This window comes from Aedes aegypti, chromosome 3 (assembly GCF_002204515.2).
Source record: "Aedes aegypti strain LVP_AGWG chromosome 3, AaegL5.0 Primary Assembly, whole genome shotgun sequence".
Classification (NCBI taxonomy): Eukaryota; Metazoa; Arthropoda; class Insecta; order Diptera; family Culicidae; genus Aedes; species Aedes aegypti.
The window spans coordinates 119,439,410-119,463,413 of NC_035109.1; the positions used below are offsets into that span (position 1 = coordinate 119,439,410).

Consider the following 24,004-nt stretch of genomic DNA (forward strand, 5'->3'; position numbering starts at 1 on the left):
TTTACCAAATAGGTGGCACACTTGCCCCAAACAGTATAGATTTCAACCAAAATGGATTTCGTATGTGAAACTAAATATTGTTTTCGTCCAAATGCTACAATAACTTACACTTTTGTATAGCTTTACGATGTACAATACGTTTGAAAAATCTGTTATTAATTTACCTCTCACCATGCTATTTAGAAACAACGAAATCTTATAAAAAATCACTGAAATCTGATTGTTCTTACAAAAGTCGATGTAAATACATGAAAAATAGAGCAATTTTCGTCAAATTTTGATCATTGTTTTATGAACTATTAGGGACCATATAGTTAAGCTCAAAGATAAAATATATTTTGTAGTTTTTATAAAAATGAGGGGTGGCACACTTGCCCCTATGGCACACTTGCCCCAAATTCCGCTACTGGTCTTAATCTGAGCATTGAAAAAGTATTCCATAGTTTTTGTCATTAAGACTTGATTGCAAAATTAAAAAACTATAATTTTCAAACATACTTTGTCGGAATAATCCAAAGTTATCTGTCAAATCGTACACTTCAGATTAACTGTCAGAACTCCAAGTCTGAAAGACTTCCTGTTAGAGATGGTGTTCTTCAAGGAAGCATTTTGGGGCCAATATTATACAATATTTTCACATCTGAATACCTGAGATACCTCAAGGATGTCAAAAATCTTTGATTGCGAATTACACAGGCCTCTCCGCCAGAACACGAGGCCTGCGTGTCATCTGTAGTCGATGGCAAAAAAGTTTGGATATTTTTTCTCCATACTTGCAAAAACGGAACATTTCTCCTAATGCTTGCAAAATTCAACTTATAACATTGTAAATGTTGCATCTTATCGAACGCGACGATCTGTAATCGAAACCTTCCCAGTAGATTCCTCATGTCTAAAGATATGAGAAACTAAGCATTTGTATATGAATGAAAACGGCCCCAATTCAATCCATTATTTTGTTCTAACTTTTGAATTCCATTCAACAAGGGCTTAAGATCACGACAACGCTTCCCTTCAAATCCAGTCGACTGAACATTAAATTTCCCCTGCAATTGTTCACGCCTGTCTTCTAATTGAAGAACCACAGCGCATACACGACGATGCCCGTGTTATCGTTAGTCAGCATCCGCTCGGATACTTGAGACGACACGCAAAAGAATGTGTTCTCAATTGGAACCGACGAAAAAAAAAAAGAAATTAAACATCCTGCAGAACAGAGATCCCCACAGAGATTGTCCCCGTGATGTGTTTTGACACGCTTGTCCAAACATTTTGACAACGGTTGACGACACGTATATCTAGCTTTCGGCTGAGGAGGAACCGGCAGGTTGAACAACCATCAGAATGAATGGAATCGATCCTATTTGTGATGCAGTACCATCAAGGCAGAAGAAGAGCGGAGGCTTTTTGTTATCGTTGACACCATCCATCCTCCTCTTCAAGAGAGTCTTGTTCTCCGCCGGGTTTTCACCTGAAATTGGAACAGCATCGCACGCACGCACGCAAAGACTTCATCAAGCACAGTAGCAAGAGAAAAGGACGACCCCGGCGACGACAGGATATTAATCGCATTCAATTGCGCTCCATTCCGCTCGGAATGAACTCACAGAAAACCGCACCTCAGAGGTTCAAGTTTTCTAAAGAGCTGACAAAAGTCCAATTTCAGAGCAGTTCAAATATGAAATGATTTCATGAAATCAAACATTTATTACCCGTATTCGCCCAGCAAATGAAGAAAAACTGCAATTCTTGACAGATTGCCTTCGTTGTAGTTCGAATGGATGTCTAGATTTTCAATCATCATTTCTTTTCAATAATCTTTCTCCCAACTTATTAGTATAAATTTGACCCAAAATCAACAAAAAATGTAAACTATTAGGCATGCGTAATTTTCACCATGACTTTCCTAAAAACCTGAACCACTGCGCGCACAGATCGATTCAGGGGCTCGCGGGGCCGCTGTTGCGGTTTGTGACCGGCCGACGGGAAGGGCGAGGAAGGACATTTTTCTTCGGATCCGGACCATTGTGGGATGATGATGCTGCTGCTGCGATGAATATGGCTTGACGTGTGAATGCGATCGATCGGGCGGAAATTGTTTGCAAGCGTGTGACAGAGGAAGCAGTCAGTCGTCAGGACGAGCCGTCAGTGGATATGTTTTGCTTTTCACGGAATGTGCTAGAAAAATGCGTTTGGCTCGAGCGGTTTCTTCTCAGATAATGAAAGTGCGTCGTCTTTTCGCATTGTGATGATATGGAATGCTGCGTTGAGATAATTTTGGAGTGTATTGTAAATAAGTTCCAGTAAATTTCACATATTCCTTCAAAAATTTCCCCATGATTTCGGAATTCCTCAATAAATTTCTCCAGGCATCATGTCAGTTCATCTAGAGTTTCTCAAGGATCCAGAAGTTCCCTGCAGGAATTCATCAGAGGTTATTTAAGGGTGTACTCAACTCAGAAACGCAGATACTTTTTGAGAAGTATAGTTTCTACTGATTATTGCCGTCATTACAAATTATTTTTCATCGTTTACCAAAACGAATCCTTTAAACAACCCATTCCCATATCCAAACTCCAAGTATTTTCTTGTAGAAGTGCAAAGGACACAACGGCTTTCTTAAGGCAAGTAACACCTCAACATTTCCTTCCCATCCCAAAATTGACCTGCATTTGGACGCTACCTGCGTTGTTATTGTTTGTTAAAATGATTAGAGCATCAGTACTTACCCATGGATGGATGCTACTGATCCTGAGTAGCGTCTGTTGATTTCCTGTGTTAGTAAAGCTGTTCTTGCAACAACGGAATAGCAACTGCGGGCGGTTAATCATGTTCATGCTAAATCCATTTTCCATGGATCATTTTCGACTTACAATGTTCCTGTTCCTGTTCAAATCAGCTTCAGAAGACTGATTAGGACGTTCGTCCAATCATATGTTCAGTCGAAAAACTTTCCATTGGGTCATTTGTATTTTGACTTAACGTTATTCGATCGTTTTGAGAGCATTTGTCTTAAGAGCTCGTTTTGGCATGGCGTGGCGGCTGACTAAATTGGTTCTTGAAAACAGTAACTCCTGATTTTTCAATCGTGAACAATCGGCTTTTGAATATCATAAATATTTCAAAGATCAATACAATTCAATACTATGCATTCAACATCTAAAATCAACTTCTCTGCCGAACTCACACAGCGGAAACACTTAATCGTTTTCGAAAGCATGTGTTTGATACTGAATTAACAAAAATACAGTAGAAAAGAGCTGCTCCGTACCTATAGAAACCATAACACTCAAATTATTCCAGTCCACTCCAGATTTAACAAGTTTTTCTTTATTGTCAATAGTACCTAGATACAATATTTGGCTTCGCACCGACCAACAACTCTCCAGTCCCGACCCGACTCTCCCGATCAAGTACATGCTTTGAGGTATTGTAGGTAAACACTCACTCGTTCGGACTCCGAACTGGCAACAACCAACTTGCAATCCAGCACAAAAATCAGAAACCCCTGTTTGAAGTGGTGTTTGGGTGCGCAGCAAATGTGGTCTGCTATGGTCCACCACTCAAACCAAACCACGGCCCACAACACACCTCTCCTCCTCATAGACAACCTGAATGACCAATGGACCGGGCAAGAATTCAAAATGAAGAAGGTGTGGGAAACCATACAGCGATCGTGGCAAACTATTTGGGTGGTATTTCCCTTCCCTTCCCAGCAGGCGCACTCTCTCATTCCCTCTCTCCTGCACACTCGCACCTGTCAGCTGCTTCGCTTCGCGTTTCCCCCGAGCTTATAGCCGATGTTTATGCTACGGTGTATCTTTACATCATGTATTTATTTTGTTATTTTGATACGTTTGTTATTCAAATAGGTACGCAGGGCACAGTGGCGCTTGGCAGAACAAAACCTCGAAAATTTAAGATCTTGAAATTGTCTGTTTACGTTTTCCTTTCTATGATATTGTATAATGTTTTCCCTCATATTTTAAATTGATAGAGTAAGTTTTCGATTTTTGACGTCTTAAGAAAGGAAAAGTCAGTAAAATTTATCAACTACATATATTGTTTGCTATATAAAAAGCCGTATCTCAATAAAATTTCAACCAAATTAATCTCAATAGTTGTTATTTGAAAAGTGGGTTTTGTTTAATTTAATAATATCCATACAGTTACCAACAATTTTTGTCTTTAATGGTATAATAAAATATTGTATTGAAATGTTCGAAAATTCTCAGAGCTCTTCTTAGTCAATCGCTTACTGAAGAGCTTATACTCCATACTGCCAGTTGAAGCTTCCTTTTCTGGTTAGAACATTGTTTGACAGGAGAAAGATTGAGCAAATGGATTGTTTAAACTCGATTAGATGGTTTGACCAATCCTGGATTTAGTAGAATAATCAATCTTCGGAAGGAACGTATTGTGGAAGTACTGATAAATTCTCATCATTGCATCGCCAAGGAGAGCAATAATAAAAATACTAAAGAGAAGAAATATTGAAGAAAAGATTGTTCAATTTTAAAATAGTGGGCACATTGATGATTTGATATAAAATATTTGAAGCCAATCATACTATCAATTTTTTCATCCAAATTTCCAAGTATTGACAAACTTTAGCTGTGTCTAAAGCGTTAGAGTGCGCGCTGCAAAGCCCAAACAAGTGAGTTTGTTTCATAGTCGGACTACATTTTTTTCTCTCGTTTTTCGCGTTTGCTGTGCAGTGTGGTCTTTTGATTATGTTGCATACTCCAGTGGAACTAGCGACGGAATCATTGTCAAGCGTGTCCGGTTCGCAATGTGTGAGTACTCTTGTTCAATCGAGGATGGATTGCCAACTGGTGAGCGCATTTCATGCTGATTATTTTTTGTTTATTACAATATTACATTTTTATCATGGTAACATTAAGGTGAAGATAAATCGAAGCCAAACATCCAAATTTCAAGAGCACAAATCTGGAAAACCGAACACCCGTTTGAGCTGCAAACTTAATCAATTGGTTACCACCAGCTAGTGACCAATCGATTAAGTTTTCAACTTAAACAGATGTTTGGTTTTCAAGATTTGTGCTTTTGAAAATTTGAGGTATGGCTTCAATTCATCTTCACCTTAAGTTTATGCAATTTTCAAACAATGTATGGATGGTTCGTCGTTAAAAGTGTTGACATAAACTCTTATTCCCGTTTCGTATAATTTCAATACACAAATACCTCTTTTTGGTTATTACGAAAAAAAAAAACCTTTGAATGGTTCGACATAATCAATGTCGATGTGATTCTTGTTTAATCTTCTACCAATATGACTTCACTGCGAGCATGAGTATGATAGGCATAACATCGATAGGCATAATAGACGTTTGGCATAACGGATGTTTGGCATAATGGACATTTGGTATGATTTTTCTAAATGAAAAATGGAAACTTTTTAGCTCTTGACAGATTTATTTGATTGTTGTAGAGGACTTCATAGAGCATCATAGTTGTGAATGCACTAAGAATCACATAACGGAAGAAAAAAAAACGATTAAAGTAATGCGGATAATGTACAGAGCCTTCCATCTTTGGCTGTCAATTTTAGAAACGAAGTTGAGAAGTAGGATCTGTCCCAAATGAGATGTAAAGCCAAGAAGATAAAGTATAAGGAAAACGGACTGTACATAACCAGCTGCTCGCTTTTTAGTTGTGGTTATACACATTTAACTAGGTACTGTTACTTCCATTAGAGATATTCCCTTCTGTTCTTCATAGTTATCCATTTGAGTAATTAATGTCATTGTTGCTAAAATAATCAGTAGATATTATTCCTTATTATATCATAGGCTGTTCTTCGTAGTTTAACGATCATTTTTCACTGGAAGTATAAGTTGCTTAAATAATCTCAAGTTTTTCCTTCTTTCATATTATGCTGTTTTTTCAAGTCATAATGTTATAGATAGTCATTGGCTTAGTAGCTGTGAATAATTCCATGAGAAATTTTCCTTCTAACTAGTTTTTGAATGATTATGTGAATTTAAATTACATGGAATTTAAGGTATTTTTTATCAAACTTTTTTGTGATATAATCTACCAAACATGCTAAATATGACTTGAACTTTAAATTTAGATAAAATTTGGTTGAAATTTCAAGATAAAATTTAATTCAAATCGATTTTTTCCAACATGCTTCCAGTCTTCATATAAAATTCTTCGTTTCTCTTATATGACAAAATGCAATACTTTTCTGAACCACCAAAAAATAACATTTTACTATCGAAAATATTATAAACTTTGTTGACATCTATTGTTCTATACATGAAGTTTGAATTCTGTAACAAATTAAGCAAATAAATTGCCGCACAAGCTGGCAAACTTGCATGCAAGTTGGTTGAAAGAGTCAAATGTTGCATTTTCAACAGTCAATATCTCGAAAACTAGACGTGCCATGGTATTTCTGAAAACGGCAATGTAATCAGCAACCCTTAATTGAGTAAATAGTGATATTTTGGTATTTGAGACAAAAAAATGTTCCGCAGTGTTATGCACTCACAAAGTATATATTTTGGACCTATTGCGTTTACATTCGATTGAAAAAAGCCTAATATATTGTTTGTTTGATATGCTTGCGCATAGTCCAATGAATCGATTCACAACGGAAAACTGAAGGAATTATATGCTTTTTGCCCAGAAATTTGAAAAAAGTTGTTGTTTACTTTCGAAATTTTTTTGATGGCTTCAATGTCAGTGTGTAACTTGTTGTAACGGTTGCATGGATGAATCAATTGTATTTAAATAATTCCAGTCATAATAAAGACGTTTTCATTGGACAAACAAAGTGAAGCAAAGGTACAACAGTCCTAGCTATCATAATAACATGCAAACTGAGTTGACCTTTTGATTTAAACTAGGAAGTTTGTTGGAAAATGACAAAGTTTTTCGGTCCAAAATATATAAAGGTTCAGAATATATTGGTTACCTTAAACGCTAAAACCAAGATTTACTCTTAACGTCTTGGCTCTAATATCTTAAGAAAACGTGTTATAATTTTCAATGGCAAGTTTCAACTGTTTAAATTTGACAAGGATGTTCAACCCTTTAAATTTTTAACCTGACGGAAATCTAAGCCCCTTCTTCCCTATTGTAACTAAAAGTAAAGGATGCTCAACCCCCTTCTTCTTCCTTTGTGCGTTACGTAATTTGTATACAATGCTATGCTTTTAGAAAGCTCACTAAGGGTTCTATCACAATCTTGCTCAACATTTTTTGAGAACCCAAGTCTTCCAAAAAAATTATGAGAAAATTTATCAAAAAATGTTATAAGCTATTAATCTGCCACTAGATTCGCCTAACATTCATAACAATCTTTCTCATGTATAAAATTCATGCCAAAAAGTGTATGAGCAATGTTCCGTACCCAGCCAACAAATTCGTTCACATAACTGAGACTCAAATCAGTAAAGTGAACGCTTATTCGGAAATAAATGCGTACATTCCACAAAAAGCAGTGTGGGAAATACAACTTCAGACGAGTTCGTTTGGTGTTTTCTATAATTTCGTATATAATAGTATTTTGCACTTCATATGACTTGGTTTTAACAAACAAACAAAAAATAAAAAAGGCAAAACGAGTAGATGCAAGTCTCCACGCAATGATCTTCAGATCGGTAATCATATTGGCTACCACTATTCCGTTCAGCCACTGTTGAATGACACGGAAATCTGGCAAATATAAATCCAATAATATAGCTCATCTGCAGGTATGTACGTCTACCCCATTCATACTGCCACCCATGGTCAAAAGAAGTTTTCATCGATACATATCGTAAATACATCAGTTATCTACAATAATGATACATTAGTAATTATAATTATTACCCACCCAAAAACTGTGTTCACGTAACAGAGTTCGCAATTCGGTAACACCAAATTGTTGAAAATGCGAGAATTCCCTCTATTCGCACAAATTTAAAGGCCATATAGGGTAATTCGGCGTAATATTCCCCACAGGATTGAGGCTTTTCACACGTAAATGTGATCCGCCCGATAAGCAAGCCTCATTATGAATGAAGTCCATGCTTTATTATTGTAATTTTTACACAAACTTTCACCGGAAGACGACTGCTAATGGATTCATTTAAGCTTAGCAGATGGTGGAATTCTATTTGAAAACATTTCTACAACGCTGTGCAACTTGTTTCTACGGGAGGGGCATACTGCACTATTTGTTTTGAAACGTCATGATTTGGATCATTTACAAAAAAACATCTTGGGCCCTTTTCAGTAGCTACATGGCACGAGAAAGTTGCGTGCAGAGCAATAACAGATTTTAGATGTAATGTATTTGCTACTGTGATAGAGCATTTTCTCCTTAGGGGGACGTATTACACTTATTAACCTTACATATATTTTAGGCAATTAGTCATGGCCAATACAACTCCAAACGAATTGATTTGGCGTTTACTATGACTAACGCGTATGACAGTATATTGCACCTTGTATGATTTGGTTTTTACAAACATAGCAAAGAAACATAAATAAAAAATCGCGAGACATGCTGCAAAATTGTGACCATCGGCTTTCAAGTTTCTTACTAAAAGTTGTAATAATTATTAATTAAAATGCTGAAGCATCTTTTCAAGTGTGATTTTCATCAAGTAAAGGTAGGTATGTAACTGTAACATCATCGTGAGTCCGGAGAGCAAATACGGTCCAATTTATGACCCTAGACGCTGACCCAGTACATCAACCACATAGTGAAGTGATTATGGATTTAAATAAGCAGAAATCTTATGTGAAGTGATGTCATTGCGTTTCTGAAAAACATTGATGTTTTAAAATCCAATATCAATTTATTCATGTGTACCGCTTGATCGGTTTATGCTTGGTTATTGAAATGCATCCAGCGATGTGCACTCTTCCCCTGCATGATTTTATATTTACATCAGATGAACACATATCTAATCTTTCATTCAAGATTATAATGAAATCAAATCAAGTGAAGTAGAAATCGCAAGGGAATAACAATTTGAAGTTATATATTTTGTTATATGAAGTTGGAATTTGTTTAGATGCAAATTTAAATCAGATCAAATTACTGAGTTTATAAACAATTTCAATTAATTCAACTTTGCATCATATACAACTCGAACGTAAACTGCACAATTATACAATTTGAAATTTACATCCTTATATGATCTCTGGTTTGCTGGGTAGCTTGCCGTTGCCCAGGTTATCGACACTGAAATAATTTTGTGAAAATTAATGGAAAGAGATAATAATTAGGATGTCATAAGTAATGGTTTCCAAAGCAGACACGGAAAATTCGAAGCACTTCAACAATTTCTTTGAGTTATTATTATTAGCTTTATTTACGAGACTTTCAGTCCACGGCAATTGCTTTGAGTCTAAAAAGGGTTCTCTTTTAAATTAATGTTGGATTTATTCTAATATTTAGACGTAATGGTAAAGTTATTCGAAAATTTTCTAGTTTGCTAAAGAACTGATTTATTAGGGGACGGACCTGGTACAGTGGTTAGAACACACGCCTCTCACGCCGAGGACCTGGGATCGAATTTCAGTGACGACGTCCTTTGGAAGGGAAGTGAAGCCGTTGGTCCCGAGATGAACTAGCCCAGGGCTATAAATCTCGTTAATAAAGATAGCAAAAAAAAACTGATTTATTATTTGGGATGGTACACAAATTATTTCACGCTTAATTTAAACTTTGTTGACCCCCCCCCCCTTGTCACGTTTGGCTTGACCACCTCCCCCCCCCTCGGAACGTGACGTAATTTGTGCATGACACCTTTAGGATTTTCTCTTCATATAAAAAACGTGGTTGATAAGTAAGATCTTATAGCTTCTTTTATACCTTTGACCAAACATACAATCAATTTCAAATTTAGGGAAAATCTGAGGTCCCAGACAACCAAAATGTACGTATAACGAAATCACCTGGAGGCTTTGTATGTGCAACTTTTCACTTATAAGATGTTGCGAAAAGGCCTTCTACGTACAAAAGTGGAGGCGATATGCGTGCATATATTATGTGATGAATAATAACATACAATGCGAGTGTATAAATTGTCTACCGAACTAACCTGTGAACTTATGCGACTTAACTGATGATAACAAATGTTGATTTGACAGCTGCTGCGGATTGATTCGACTTACTTTGTTGGAGTGTACGAGACGAAACAAAATGTACAAATGAACTCAGAAAACAAGTGTTTTATGCGAGGAAGCTCATCAATCTGACGAGTTTATCCACGGTGTTTTGCGGGTTTGATGTAATTAGTATGAATAAACGAGTTGTAACGTGAACTTTCATGCGATTTCTGGTTGTAGGCTAATATCACGAAAAACTATTTTGCTACTATTCCTCAAACTTCATTCCTCTAGATGGCATATCCTCGAACGCCAGTTTCCCGAATGCACTTTTTCTCCGAACGACTTTGATTTGGAGGACCATGGGATAAGATGTACTATTACATCTATTACTTACTATCATGGATCACTTTGGTACGATCAGTAATCACTCTTCACCATATTTAACTCAAATGAAAGTGACCCACTATAGTGGGTGACCTATAATAGTAAAACCACTGTAGTTCGAAAAAAGATAAAACAGTCTTTTGTCACAGGGCAGTACTTCTCCATATATAGAATAGTCTCTATATACCTATATGGACAAATGTGCGTTTCGTGACTATTTGCTCTACAGATGCACGAGCCTGGAGCATTTTCTCCAGCTATCAGTCCTTCCAATTAATGGGTCAGATTCTTTAGTAGTTGAAAGGCAGCTATATTCTAACCAGCGAATCCCCGCTGTATCGTACTGTTCAGGAAAATGGGCTATTCGGTTAATAGCGGTGTTTGACCTTAAACTTTTTGTCGACAGCAATTGTTCAAACTTGATATAAATTCAGTTTTGTCCATTTAATAGTAAAGAAAGTTATTAGAAAGATTTCTTTTATTTTATCATAAAATTCAGCTAATCTTATTAAAAAAAAATAATTTATTTAATACATTTTCATGAAAACAAGCGAATTGAGAAATAAAAAAATATTGTCAGGCCTCTTTAGCATAAAATAGCCTAAAATTAAGGAATCTGAAGTTCGCAAGTTGTAGAGCAGCAAAAAGTTTTAAAAGGGTCTTCAAGCTTTTAGCGGGTAGACAAAATAAAGTGGAGAACCGTTCGTTGGTCCGGCCTATTTTTTTCGATTTGGCTTTTCTTGTAAAACAATCCTTTTTATCCAAATTTCAACAAAATGTCATTTTGAAGAAAATATTTCGAAAAATCATATTATTTTTTTCTTTTCATATCTATTGAAGATTATTTTGCGCATCTAGTCAAGTTGATAAATTAAAATTTCCAATCAGTTTTGGACACTTTCGAGTTGTTCCGACCTTTACATGAAACCGCACCACTGCGCGGCGCGTTGTGCCCATTGGACGGACCATCCGTCGTGGCGCGGCGATTTCTGAACGCTCGAGTGTTATGTCCGATCATAATGGGATGCTTTTGACGTGCAGCTTTCGGGACTTCGTTGTCTATTTGCGCTTCGGACGGGTACGGGTGAATCAGAAAGGCCCCTGCCTGCACTTGACCGGACCCATTGCCTGCTCCCCCGCCACCAAATCCCGATGCGTCTCGAGTCTGTTATGCGTTAGTGAAGTGCTTGTTAGGTTCATTGTTAAAAACTCTCGGCTCAACTCGGATGAAGAAGGCCATTGTCTAGAGGTATTTTTTTTTTCGCTTGGCGAGCCCGAGCCACTCCTTCCACACGAGCATTGTGCCAGTGTGAGGATGAACACTTGGATGATGAGCGTATGACAGTTGCCATGGACCAACCTATGGTCATATCATGCGAGAATTTCTATCGTTTTCTCCATTCAATTTATGTGTTGCAGTGATGCGATGTTGAATATATGCTGTCAAATGGGGATGATGCACCTGGCACTGACTCGACTAATACATATTATAAATTGATTCGCAATTTCTTTTATAATTCATCAACTAATTATAGACTGATACAAGGTTCATTTCCACAAAAGTAAAGCTTGGTACACAAAATCCATTTCCTATTTTTTCTCATTTAGAATTTCAGTTGAACCTAGACAAACATATTCGTAGCAAGCTTTTTTTTGAAAAAAAAACCTATTGAAGAATTAAAAAAATCTAACTTTTTAATCCTTAATCACCACAAAAAGTAACTCAAACGCTACAAATCGTTCTTTTTGTAATAAGAAACATACGAAAGCATCAATTTCATCAAAACTGTATCCATTAATCCGGTGAGCTATACACGCCCTCGTGACTAATGTCCAAGCAGCGCCCCCCAACTGCAAAAAAAAATTGTCTTCCCATCGGTCGACAAATCCAACCGCAGACTGACACCAGACACGAAAAAGGGATTCGGTTACAATATCGCGCGGCCGTAACTTACAGCCCCAGAAGAATCAATCGTACAAGGTATTCGCTATGCTTACAAGAAGGTGCATCACACACCCTTCGTAATCTTCGGTCCAACCCGAGTCGAACCCAAGTGTGAGACACGCTTTGCGAGCCTATATCTACCACTAAAGCAGCTGATCCGTCTCGAAAGCCGTGTGAAGCGAATTATGATTGGCGTGTGATGATCAAATTTCGTGTCTGTGTAATAATGCTGTCAAACATGTTCATTTCCAGGTAGGCATGGCCGGTCTTCCCATCACTACTAGGCTGATTCCCTACGCCACCCGATACAGTGGAAAAAATAAAATCCACATTGCATGCGAACGGAACCACAAGGAGACCGGTCGGCAGCGAGGTGGACGAACATCACGTGCTAAACTTCCAGCACCACCTAGCGTTAAGTTGGAGCAGTGGTTCTCAAACCGGGGCACAATTTATTAGAACCCCTTTCATCGTGACTTTTGATTTATAATTTCCCCTAATGCTTCTAACTTAACTTATAATATTCCCATATAAGTTAAGTTAGAAGCATTAGGGGAAATCTTCCTTTTTTGCAAGAATGAAAAAAAATACACAAACTTTTTTGCAAACTATCACAGATGACACGCAGGTTTCGTCCTTTAACAGAGAGGGCTGTATCATCCGCAAACAAATATTTTTGACAACCCTGAGGTAACTCAGGTACGTCAGATGTGAAAATATTGTATAATATTGGTCCCAAAGTGCTGCCTTGAGGATCACCAGCCTTTATAGGAAGTCTTTCAGACTCTGAGATCTGATAATTAACCTGAAGTGTACGATTTGACAGATAACTTTAGATTATTTTAACATTATAAAGTTTTTTTTTTCAATTTTACAATCAAGCCTTTATGCTAAACATTGTTGAATGCTGTTCCTATGTCTAGAAGAGCAAGATTAGTAGAATTTGTTGGAACGAATCAAATTTTTTCAACGATAAAGTTGAAGAGTGATCGCCATTTACCATTTGAAGTGTTTTTTTATTATTATAGATAGCATCGTCGGGGATTAATTCGAACGTCAAGTAAACTATTTGAAATGGTTTAATGGCTCCTCTGAAAAGTTGTCACGGTTCCCTAAGGGTCCGCGGACCACTACTTGGGAAACCCTGAGCTAGAGGGGTGGTGTTTCAAGGTGTATCCTGCTGTTTCAGACTGAGCACTTGGAATGCGCCAAAACTAATTAATGGGACACGGGATCCCATCACCTTGTTGCAGCCTTCTTCCAGTAGTAGTGGTCACATCGCCCTGGTTGTGCTCATGATCAGAATATCGCTCCAATTTATCAAATTAGGGAACACACGAAGGGGGCTATAGGGTTACCACACGATTTGAAATTTGCGATTGAAGCTATGCCCGAACGGCTTTCGATATGCTTCTCCTTCAAGCTTTTAATTGACCGACAACTTCTTCAATCGGCCCGCGATTCTGCCCAGTCAAACTTGTTGTGTCAAAATTGATTTGCCCTGCCAGAGTTTATAATACCGAATTAAATAGAATGATTCAAAGTGACAGATTCGGTTCCAGAGCACCCCGTAGCCATCCATCAGTTGGGAGCGCAGGCAACAATCTGCCATGGCAGTTTCTCCATTCCTTTTCTCACATCTCTTGAATGAGTGAAAATCATTAAAAAAAACAACAAAACTGAGGAATGAACCTTCACGCTTTACGATTTAGAATGGCAGTTTCTGACAGCCCGACTTCACGCGAAGAATGTTGCAAAACAGCCGTTTCCAAAGCCATTCGCTCGATTTGCATGGGCCATTCTTCAAACATCAAAAACTGGAACGAGAACCACGCTTCCTTACGACGTCGTCGACATAATCTAAACCATTCCGAATTATGAATATAAACCACTGCTCGCTTGGACGCGTACAAACTATGAACGGCAGAAAAAAAACTCAGTCTAAATCAAGATTCAAGATATAATCGTAATAACAATAAACATAATCATAACGTCACCAGCCAACAGCAGCGCCATCTCACTATAAAGGCAGAGCAACAGGACCACGCTGTCAACCAGAATTGCGAGAACAGAGCGTTGGCTCGGACGATGAAAGCGAACAAAAAAAAAGGAACAAAAAGCTCGCTCGGTTAGCGCTCGAGCTCTGGATCCAATTTCAAAAGCTTTTCAACTGTTCTTCAACGTGGACGGATTCCATTTACGTCCGCGTTTGCAGTGGGTTTTATGGCTGTTGCTGTTGTGCTTTAATTTCACTGTTGAAATATCTATTGCTTTTGATGGGCAGTCATAATCGTGAATCGGTTGAAGCAAACAAAAGGGACAGTGGAAATTTCACCTATCACAGTAATGGAAAAGTTATTAGAGTAGGGTGATGTGCTAATATTCATTGTATAAGGCTTTGATTATCGAGAACCTGCAATTGTCCCAGTATTGCAGTGAATGATATTGATACAAGCCGATGCCAAACAATTCTTTCCCGAGACGGCTTTCGCATTGTACGATACGAATTTGATATGTATTGATCGTTTATAGGAAATAATGCAATGCAATTATTACTTACCATCGCCTCTATTAGTCGAATCCATTTTCATTTCGGTCGCAATAAGTTTTGATTCGTCTCACAACTAATGGCTCACTTTGAATGGTCAAAATATAACTCTTCATCGTTATAATTAAATGAATTACTGGAATATCTAGATCTTTGGGCATCTTCCTCAATTCTGTCAAAATTATGAATATATGGATTTCTTTGCGTACAAGTTTTTTTCTCAGTCCGGACGGATGGCATATTTCGTGCGTTATAGAAGTTTTACGGCGTGTCATTGGAATAAAATCTTTCAGTGAAGATGTACGTAGGTTTTTCATAGCATAAAAAAGCGTCCGTTCACACATTGGGACGGGGAGAAATTTGAATCGCATTGTAGTATGGCTCAGTCGATCACCAATCAGATTTGGTTCGGTACGTCTTCGTCCTGCGATTTCGATGGAAACGTACATAGTGGATAGTTGAACTGAAGTTATTTGTCGAAATACAGTATTTTAATTGCTTTTTTGGTGTACAAGTGGACGAACCGTAACAGCTTTCACAAAATTACACTTGGTAAATGAATCTTTACAGAAGGTAAGTTCGAATATCCGCCGCAGCTGAACATTTCAAGCTTGATGCAACGAATAATAGCGCTTGCGACGAAGTGGATCGAAACCCTACTGAAATGCTTTTTGCAATGTTGTAACGTTCCATAAAACCTTTGTCTGCGTTTAGTTTTTCCAAGTGCAGTTTTTATCGTAAAAATTTTGATAGTTTTCCAGAATAAAATATTAATACTTCTGTATTTCTTCTGAAAGTTTATAGTTTTGTATTTTCATAAGTTTTAAACATTGATCATAGGCTAATGTTGGCCTACCTTAGCCGAGTGGCTAGAGTCCACGACTACAAAGCAAAGCTAAGCTGAAGGTGTCTGGGCTCGATTCCCGGATGGTCCAGGATCTTTTCGTAAAACTAAATTTCCTTGACTTCCCTGGGCATAGATTATCATCATATTTGCCACACGATGTAAACAAGCAAAACAGGTCAATTGGCAAAGAAAGCCCTCGGTTAATGACTGGGGAAGTGCATAAGAACACTAAGCTGAGAAGCAGGCTCTGTATCAGTGAGGATGTAATGCCAAGAATAAGAAGAAGGCTAATGTAATATGTTGAATTAACTTGAAATTTGATTTAAAATCATTTGAAATAAGTTAGATTTTTGGTATATCACGAACTTTTCCTAATTTTATTCAGAAAGACTTTTTGCAGGCTTGAAACCCAGTTACAAAAAAAAATCCTTTTATACCTGCTCACCATCGTCGTGCATTCATCCATACCCTCGGAGGACGTTATCTTTTTCCCTCTCTCAAATGGGGCGCAAGCAAGTGGCAAATCTGCTGAAAGAAGCTGCACCACCATAAAAAAAACAGCTCGCCTCTTGTGCCATTCTCCTTCAATCCACTTTCATATCAGATATTGCTTTTCACACTTTTGAAGAGCATACATTCCTTTTGTGTCGTGTGTGAGTTTGTGTATGGCTAGAAGCCCTGGCACTTGCTCCAGGAGCAGCACACACGAGAGCCCACCGTGAATGGAATGGGCGCGAAGAGGAGGATTGAAAGCATTCTCGCATGCATGATGCATTCACGGACACGACGTAGACCCATCCATCTATCCTTTCAGGGGTGTGAAAATCGCTTACGTTGAGTGCTGTTATTGTTTTGTCAGAAATCAGACCAACAACAATCCCGTTCCCCTTCGTTACCCGGCACCGAAGAAAAAACTGCATTATTCTAATGCAGTGGCGTAGCTAGGGGGTGCATCGTTTTGTATGCGTTTTGTTTGAGAAAAGATTTTCAACCTCGTCCCTTTTTTTGTCCCTCGTTTTTTGTTATTCGACCTTTTGTCCTTTCGACCTTTTGTCTTTCGGCCTTTTGTCCTTTCGACCTTTTGTCATAGATTCCTTATCTCTGAAATCCTACAATTTTTCTTCCAATAATGATCACAATAGGTATTTATGGATTTCTTATTAGTTTCTATAGGATTTCCTCCAAGGATTTCATTATAGGTATTTTGTGAGTCTTTTGATGATTTGTTGCTGAGCTCTATTTTTTTTTTATCTATTATAGAGGCTTCGAATAATTAAGACTTTACTAAAGGACCTAAGTAACTGTGAGTGATACCAGAGCAGTGAATAACAACAGAGTTGTAATAGATTTTTTTACTCAGTTAACGCCTTTTTCATAACAAAATATGTAGTTACTATGGCAGGTTAGTAGTTAAAATAACAAAAATTATAACACAATTTCCTCTACATTTTAAATAGAAACACAATGTTTCATAATTTTAACAAAAATATAACTCATTATGTTTCAAGTCAAACAAAATATAACCAATTTTCAAGTCAAACAAAATATAACCAATGATGTTTTAAACTGAAACAAAATTGCAACAAGATATGTTATTATAACTGATATTGTTTTAATAATGTTATAATTTCCTCCAACAACTTCTAACAAAAATTAAAAAAAAGAATTTGTAACAAATCTTGATATAACTGTGATACAATTTTGTTGTAATCCACTGGTCGGGTACTCTCCTCTCTCGCCCTCTTTTGATTATAACAGAGTAAATACTGATTTTTTAAGTTTTTCTCATAGATTGAAAGACAATATCCATGACTAGTTAAAACGAAAAAAGAGATTTGTTTTTAATGTAAACACAAGAATGCTTATCAAATGATCTGAAAGTGCGCTCAATCATCAAAGTCAGGTATGAAAAAATAGTCTATTCTATCTTAAGGAGAAATAGCTTTGCCCTTAAAATAAGATTCAAATTATTAGACATCATCGACGTACCCAAAAAATTTCTGTGGAGGGTGTTTTGTATGTTTTTCCTAGATAATATTTTGGAGAAATTAGGGCTGTTTGCGACTGATCGTCTTGAAGATAATAGCTTTAAAGATCTTATGCCTGAAACAGAAACATTAACCGAAAACAAACCATATATGAATTATGTTTACAAAAAAAATACCTAACAGGAACCATGAAATTAGAATTTGAATCTTTATTTTGAATTTTCGTTTTGTAGTTTTAACGAATTTTCTAAGATGCTTTCAGATACCTCAGATAGCTTCAAGAATTCAATCTGGATTTTTTCTAAGGCTGCTCGCAGAAATTTCATCGGAGATTCCGTCAAGACCCTCCAAAAATCGTTTGACATTTTTCAAGGGAATCCCTAAGTCTACAAAAAAATATATCTTGATTTCTACATCCTTAGAATTCAAAATACTTTCAAGAATTTTTGCACTTTGTTAAATTTCTCAAGGGAGCTTTCGAAGATTTTTTACAACAACTCCTCTAATAATTCCTTCAGGGAAACGTCAAGCAAAATTTTTCAGATTTTTTCTATAAAGAATATTTTGAAAACATCCGCGATGAATTTTTAATGAAAATATTAGAGTAATCTCTGCTGAAACTTGTGTTGGTTCTAATTATAATTTGATGAATTCCTGCTAAGACTCTGGACCTTCCATGAAACTCTTCCTAGGATTTTCATGAAAAATATCTAAGAAAACTGAAAAACAGTTGAGTTTCTGAATAATGTACTACAAGACCATTTCTTGTAGAAATTTATTGTAGAAATTCGGACAGAACCCCTGAAGAAATGTATGATCCGAGCGATGACTGTTATAATTGCTGTAATACTTTGATGAAATGCTGTAGTAAAGCTGAGATAAATTTCTGGATGAACTCGATGAGGAATACCTATCAGGTCCAATTAATTGAGAAATACAATAGATTTCATTGAATCTTGCCTGGAAGAACTTTCAAAGCAAATCATGAGAGTAATAGTGGATGAATTTGCGAAAGAATCCTTACGAAAATGTCTGAAATAAATGGAAAATCGCCGTATGTATTATGTTAGAATTTCTTGGAAAAATGCCAATAAATTCAAGAACTCTTGTAGAATCTGTGAGAAATATCCTTAAAGAACAACTTGAAAAATCTGTGAAGAATCAGTGGAAAAACTTCTGGAGGAAATCCTGAGACAACCGCTAGGATTTTTCAGAGTAATCTCTGTGAAAACTACTGTAGGTAGTAGCGTTGGAGTGCCCTAAGATTTTCTGCATAATTCTGAGGAATTTCCTCTCCTCTAAGCATCACTTGAAAATCGCTGGTGAAAATGGTTCTAAAATTATTCCACAAGGAATCTCCGGAGAATTCTCTACAATTTCTGAAGCATTTATCGGGATCTTAGAAAAATGTGATTCAGAAATTGTGAAAAAGTCACGTGAAAAACTCTTAAGGTTTCTCTGACCCTCTAAAATTAAGCACCAGCAATTACTGCAAGCAGATTAAGGCAAATCAGTGTCTAAAGTCACCATTATGATAAAAAAGATACTTTGGAAACATTAAAGAAAAATAAAGACTGAAAGAATGACCAAGCCTCTAAAACCTGCTAATATGGGAAATGTACTATTTTCGTACCAGTTGTAGTTTTTGCTTTTACCCTACACAGTTTATTATGTTCGTTGAAAAGGTACAAAACATGTTTGTAAGAAAAATAGAATGTACTCAACTATGTTTCATATGCTTATGAACGACACCCAGCTGGAACTGAGAACTGTTCTTGCCTTCAGCACCCTGACTATCTTAAGTTCTGCTTCCTTCTCTTTACATGTTTTATGCTGAATTAATCATAATATTTAAAAAACTAGAGGGCCAACCATCTCAAGTAGCTTTTGGATGGCGGCACAGCAAAACAAAAATGATTTGATTGAGAAGAATTTTAGTCACGAAAAGGACATATTCTACCGTGTTTTACTGATTCCAAACAATTCCCTGAGGTTTTTCACAGGTTGAATATAATTTCAGGTTTCCTTGGTAGTACACACCCTTATTAACCCGTATCCGCCCAGCAAATGAAAAAAAAAGTTCGAATTGCTACTATCTTGGCAATTCTTGACGGATTGCCTTCGTTTTAGTTCGGAAAGAGTCGTCTGGATGTCTGGTTTTTCAATCATCACTGGGGTTTTTGGAGATGTCCACTGGTTTGGAGTTATTCCGTTGTGCTTCTGGATAAAGTCGGATAAAAATGACCCCAACTTCCTTTTCAAACAACTTTTACCCAACTAATTAGTATAAATCTGACTCCAACTCCACTTGTTTTTATAGTTTTCGACTTGGAATGTCATGGGAGAGCTAAATTACATACTGAGACCAGCATTGGCCTTGGGTATTTTTTCGGTTATTTATGGGATTTCCTTAAAACCGCCCAAAGATAGATCAATTTTATGGTCCTTCAAAACTGTCGAAATTTACGTGTTAAACTTTATCATTTGCAAAAACTATCTCAGACATGATCGTGGGGAATCATAACAAGGATATTGGCCACCTAGATGACAGGTCCAGTGACTTAGTTGTGAACTAGGTTTTTTACAAATCGGGAAAAAATCGAGCTTAGGGAATACTGTCAACTATTCTTCTATTTCTAGGTTGCCAATACCCCTAAAATGATCTTATTTGATCAAGTCTGAGCTGCTTTTTCAAAATAAAAATGTTTAATATCCAAATTTGCTAGTAAAGAAGAAAAATAACATTGACCTTTTTAGGGCTGGTTCCACCGAAGTCCTTTAAGTAACCGAAAAAAATACTCGAACCGAAGAATACTCCTATGGACTAATTTAATTATTACATGACGTTCGTAGTCGAAACTATAAAAACAAATTGAAATAGAGTTAGATTTATATAATTTTGTAGGGTGGAAATTGATTTAAAAGGAAATTTGCGTCTTTTTCACCCGACTTGACCCAGTGCTCCACCGGAATAACTCTGAACCGGTGAACATTTCCAAATATTCGAATGATGATCGACAAATTAGATATCCAGATGATTCAATTCGTACTAAAACAAAGGCAATTTGTCAACTATTTTGAACTTTTGTTTCCATGTGCTGGGCGGATACGGGTTAAATTCTTGCAAAACAAGGACGGATGGTCGAGGTAAAGTAATCACTTATAAAAAAATATGGATGAATGGTCCTGATACCGATATCACGTTCACGTTTTACATTTACGCAGTACGCACCTCAATTCTGTTCCAAACTAAACTTTAAATCGAGCCTCTAAAAACCCCTAGCCACACCACTGTTCTAATGTTTGTGTACTTTGCTCTTCTCTTCCTTGCAGCTCCACCATCCGAAGCAGCTTCACTACCCGAGTGGGTATCCGATGCCGCGGTCACCGCCGCTATTTATTTGCTCGTCACCGGGGCCGGACCCGTACCGATCGCATGACAACGTGTACGAAGAGCTGGAGCATCCCCGCGATACGGACTCGGAGCCACCGGTCCAATCGGACGACGACTTTGCCGAGGACGAACTGAGCCTACCCGGTGACCGGTCGTTTCATAAATCATCTTCGGACGGTGGCACGACGGTGGCCACAATCTATCACGACCGAAGCGCTAGCAGTAATGGGGGAACCAGCACGGACCAGTACATGGAGCGGAACCGAACCGAACGTAATTCGTTGCTCTCGTCATCGTCATCCGGAAATGACAATAACCTGAGGCAGAGTGCGGGGGCTGGTGCTGGGGCGGGGGTGGCTGGTCCAAGCAATGGAAGTGTCGTTAGCGGGGCTGGGGTTGCAGGTGGCAGCAGCAGCACCAGTAGCCACAACAATAGAAATTCAAACTCTAGCAGTGAATGTGCCAGCAGCGCAAGTGGGAACAACAACAACCCTAATGGCTGCGTCAACGGCAGCAACATCAGCAGTACCAGCACCAGCAACAACAATAATAGCAATAGTAGTGGAACCAATAATAATAGCATCGGTGGGCTATTTCGTTCTAGAAAGCAGCAACCATCGACACTAGGAAGTGGAAGGGGCAATAAGCATTTGAACAATCTAAACTCGTTGGTCGAGCCTTCTAGCGAGGTGTCTCATACATTGCCGGCGGGGTGTGACGAGCGAGCTATGATGACTTTGCCACCCTCCTATCAAGCAGCAGCGGCGGCTAGCCGAACCAGTCCTAATAATTTGAATAGTATCAACAATAACAGCTTTGTGAATAGCAATAGTTTGAACAACAATAGCAGCCGAGGCAATTACTACAGTACAATAGATGATGAGTGTGATCCAGTCGAACGGCGGAACCGGATCAATGCGCAACTGTCGGCTTCGGCTGCAGCCATCAACAATGGCGGCCCTGGCGTGTCCACCATCTTCCGCAACATGCGGCCACCCCAATATCCAGGCAACAATCACAATCATCATAATCATCAAACAACGAACGCAAGCAGTCGATCACGGACGAATCCACGTTCCCTGGATCGACGGCGCTATCTTATCAATAACAATAATAACAACAATCATAGTCCCGGTAGCAATCTAGCGGTGATATCTTCCCAAGATCCCTCCCAGTACATCTACCACGAGCCAGTGTTTCACGAAGGACTCATCTACGATGCCTGCTTGTCGTACAGTGATCGAAGTAGTGGAGGCAGTGCCGGTCCTCCGTATCCCTACGTCCTGCCACAGTTCACCACCTTCCGGAATCACCACGGGCAGCAGCAGGCCATCTACTCGAGGGACAGCAGTTTCGGGTCCGATTCCGGCTACAGTCAGCACACGCAAGCATCGAACCGTAGTGTCGGCTGGAGCAGGAATCGACCTCCGCAGCCAACGCCACATCAGCTGAACCCTCCCGAGCAGCAACCGACGGTGACGGACTCTTGAGGAAAAGTTTCACCCCTGGCAGCGACTCTGATTTCGCAGCTCGTGTGTGGCAAAGTCTTCATCTGAAGCTGTGCAGGTTGTACTCTCTCTCCTCTCCGCGCGTCGTTGTTGAGCCCCGGGACTCAAGTAAAATTTCCCTTCTAGAAGCGTAGGCGACAAACGTAGATTTTAAGACAACATGAAATGTGATTTTAATTTTAATGTGAAGCCCCTTAAGGAACCGATTACTAATTTGAACTCTCGAGCCGGATTTAACATTGCATACCGTTCATCCATTCAGGCATACATAGTAGGGTGGCCAATAATGATCAAACTACAATTTTTTTTTTCATATAGAAATGGGTCACCCTGATACATACGCTGCTCCCACAAGCGAAAAAAGACTGTTTAACTAAGGATAGGTTTTACTCCGAACTTTTTGTCTTAGTAGAATTATTAACGGAACATAATGAACCGATCGATCGAGCTATCAAATCGCAGATTTAACCAACACCGTAACTTTTAAGATCTACCTTCCTAGGATAAGCAATCAGGTCGTGATTTTCTTTCCGCTCTTTCTCCCTCTTGATTCCTCTCTCTCTTCACAGATACAGTAATCTAAACAGATATAGGACCCCGATGGATGAGGAATTTTAATAACGCATGAAACAATCGAAACTTAGTAGAGTACTTAAATAGATAAATCAGAATCAGAGCGAGCAGGACGCGTATTGTATCCAAACAGAGCACAACTATGAATCCTATACTCTTGAGAAGTGAGTTGATTATTTTTTTAAAACAGCAGCGATCATGGGAATCATGTTCTCAAAGCAGGTAAATGAACAGAAGAAAAAACTGGAATACCGTACTCTAGTGGTTGTAACTAAATCTCTTTAATGCTGACGCAGTGAAAGTGAAATCCCCATAATTGTACAGTGTAGTAAAACTCGTGTAGGGAGCGGGTTACTAAGCGGTGCAGATTGGCGGTTGAGTTGGGAGAGAAGTTTGACGCTTCTTTGAGGGAAAGGGCTTTGACTGTTCGAGTGACGTGCTAATATCCATCGTATCAAGCTTTGATCAGTAAGAACCTACAATTTCCCTAGTTTTGCGGTGAATGATGCTGATACGAACCGATGCAAAACAATTCTATCCCAAGAAGGCTTTCACATTGTGCAATTATTGATCGTTTATTGGAAATAATGCAATGAAATAATTTCCATCTGTTGCCAATACCTAGTCCATTTTCATTTCCGTCGCAATCAGTTCTGATTCGACTCATAACTAACGGCTCTCTATAATAAAGTGAATAGTCAAAATGCAAGCCGATTCCGCACATCTTTTGTTATTTT

At 38.2% G+C, this 24,004-nt stretch overlaps 1 protein-coding gene across 1 annotated transcript in view; it reads left to right on the forward strand.

Moving 5' to 3' along the window:
- Positions 1–23,523, forward strand: part of LOC5572157 (uncharacterized protein DDB_G0283357) — a 269,251-nt gene extending 245,728 nt beyond the window's left edge. Inside the window, exon 4 of the mRNA XM_021851076.1 lies at positions 21,126–23,523. Within this exon, the coding sequence (XP_021706768.1) occupies positions 21,126–22,676 (1,551 nt within the window). The 3' untranslated portion in view covers positions 22,677–23,523. The remainder of the gene's footprint in view (positions 1–21,125) is intronic.
- Positions 23,524–24,004: the final 481 nt, after the last annotated feature.